General features: G+C 30.3%; 1 protein-coding gene across 1 annotated transcript; it reads right to left on the reverse strand.

Moving 5' to 3' along the window:
- Positions 1–747: 747 nt before the first annotated feature.
- Positions 748–1856, reverse strand: LOC140449897 (uncharacterized). Its single transcript, XM_072543313.1, has one exon. It carries the CDS (start codon positions 1854–1856, stop codon positions 1164–1166), a length of 693 nt encoding a protein of 230 aa, XP_072399414.1. The 3' UTR covers positions 748–1163.
- Between the last annotated feature and the right edge of the window lie 415 nt (positions 1857–2271).

Genomic DNA, 2271 nt, shown 5'->3' on the forward strand with positions numbered 1-2271 from the left:
TGTAAATTATGGTTATCTACAGGTATTCAGTGCTTCACCGCACAAATATTACAACTAAGAATTATTATGTAGCTGACTTATAAAATGCGAATATCTCGAAAACGATTAAATTTTGAGGTTATCAACAAGTATACCTTTTCCTTGTAAAAATAATGTATCTTTAATATTTTCCAACACAAATAGAGCTTACTTTAAGAGCAAAAAAGTTAAGCGCAAATCTATGCCACACATGTGGCATATGTGGCGCCCTCTATCAGTTACATTAAAGTTTGTATAAAATTATAATTTATCCTGCTTTAAAGCATTTAAATATAAATTTTTGTCCAAAAATATTTACAAACATAAAAGTTATAGCGAAAAATAGAATTTAAAATTTCCACTTTAACACCCTGTATCTTTCTTAATATCAACATTTTATTAAAGCAAGTTGGCTTAAATCGTAATATTTTAAAGTGTAGAATTTACGGTTTTCGTTTGTACAATTACTTAAGGACCACCCTGTATATATATATATATATATATATATATATATATATATATATATATATATATATATATATATATATATATATATATATATATATATATATATAGAAGACAGAAAAAACTAATTCAAATATTTATGTTTTTTTTTGTTATATTTTTACAATGAATGAAAAAATACTACCGGATTCCAAATAAAAAACATATTAATAAAAAATAAATTTATTTAATTAAATAGTACAACTTTGGCATTAGATAAAAATATATGTATATATATTAATTACATAATTACATTATATACAATTGGACAAAATTATTGCCGTTAAAATTACTAGAAAAATAGTTGTGTATAAGTATAATACAAATTTTAAATTACTGAAAATTTCAATATAATATATACCAGTAAAGTTGATATGTCTCACAGTTTCAGTCTTGAAATCTGAGTGTATAAATTTTATTTTTGAACAATAAAAGAGCTTTGAGTCATATTTAAAAAGAACAATTAAAACTTACGAGAACGAGTATTAAAGTTGATAACATTGGGTACATTGTGTAAATTAAAACTGATATAAATAATAGACAGATTTTTACTAACATCATCTCAATGAATAAAAATATTAAATAATTGTCAAAAAGTAGTATGACTATATACACTCACCATTTAACACAAATTAATTAAGTCAATGTTCACTATCATCTGTATTAGTAACGTCGATATCAATATCTTCACAACTAGATACAGAACCCTTTGGCGCCCTTGATCCGGAACAAGTTTTAAAACAACAACACTTCCCAGAATTAGAGTGATGGGAACCAGCGGGCAGATCTTCTTTCTTGTACTTAACCCTCCTGTTTTGAAACCAAATCTTTACTTGTTTCTCGGAAAGTCTTAAAGTTGTAGCTATTTCTATTCTTCGTAATCGGGAAAGGTACATGTTTGAGGAGAATTCTCTCTCTAACTCTAGCAGTTGCGTACTAGTAAAAGCTGTCCGTATTCGTTTACTGGAATCCTTGGATGGAGGAAATCCGCTGGGAGGTGATGGTGTATTTTCCCTGCTGTCTGCTTCCTTTTTACACAACACGGGGCTTCTTACGGGTGAAGTTGGCTCCGGAGAGGTAGTTAGAGTTGTATCCTGATCCAAAAACGGTAAAACTCTCGGTAGCGACGCTACTGGTCGCACTGGTGGTTTAGGTTGAAATTGTTGATATAAAAACTGTTGTTGCTGCTGCTGTTGACGAGCCAAATTAATAGAAAACAAATAACTGCTTATATAATTCGGCGGATACGGAAACGTAGGGTGACATGGTGGCGGTAGCTCTTTAGGAGCGTTGCCTATCAGCGAATCGACTAAAAACGATCTAGACATATTCATCATCACAACGAAAATAACAAACTAACGAGGGAATTGGTAGGGTAGGCTTTTATATGCCCCCTCTTTTAACATAAGGGTTTCTTTCACCCTGTAAGGACGAAGGTGCATTGTTTGGGGCCCCGCCTCGTACCGGCCCTATTGAAATTCAACCAGATTGTAACTAGTGGGCATTGTAAATAAATTATGTACTTACTTTTAAAGGATCGATTGTGTAAATATTAACTTTGTGTTTAAACCGGTTGAGGTAATCCGAAGAGAGTTGGTTTATTTTGAGGTAGCGTTCAATTTTTGTTGGTTTATTCGGTTCCAGTAAATCAATCTTATCTTTTTAAATCTAATTAATTAATTAAAAAATGCATATAGGAAAATTTATAATTAATATTTTATTTTTACAAAATCGGCTTTCAGTGTATAG

The sequence above is a fragment of the Diabrotica undecimpunctata genome, chromosome 9, assembly GCF_040954645.1.
Source record: "Diabrotica undecimpunctata isolate CICGRU chromosome 9, icDiaUnde3, whole genome shotgun sequence".
Lineage (NCBI taxonomy): Eukaryota > Metazoa > Arthropoda > Insecta > Coleoptera > Chrysomelidae > Diabrotica > Diabrotica undecimpunctata.

What these genes read in the sequence shown, in the direction of transcription:
- LOC140449897 (XM_072543313.1), bottom strand. Translation starts at nt 1,856, where the DNA reads ATGAATATGTCTAGATCGTTTTTAGTCGATTCGCTGATAGGCAACGCT.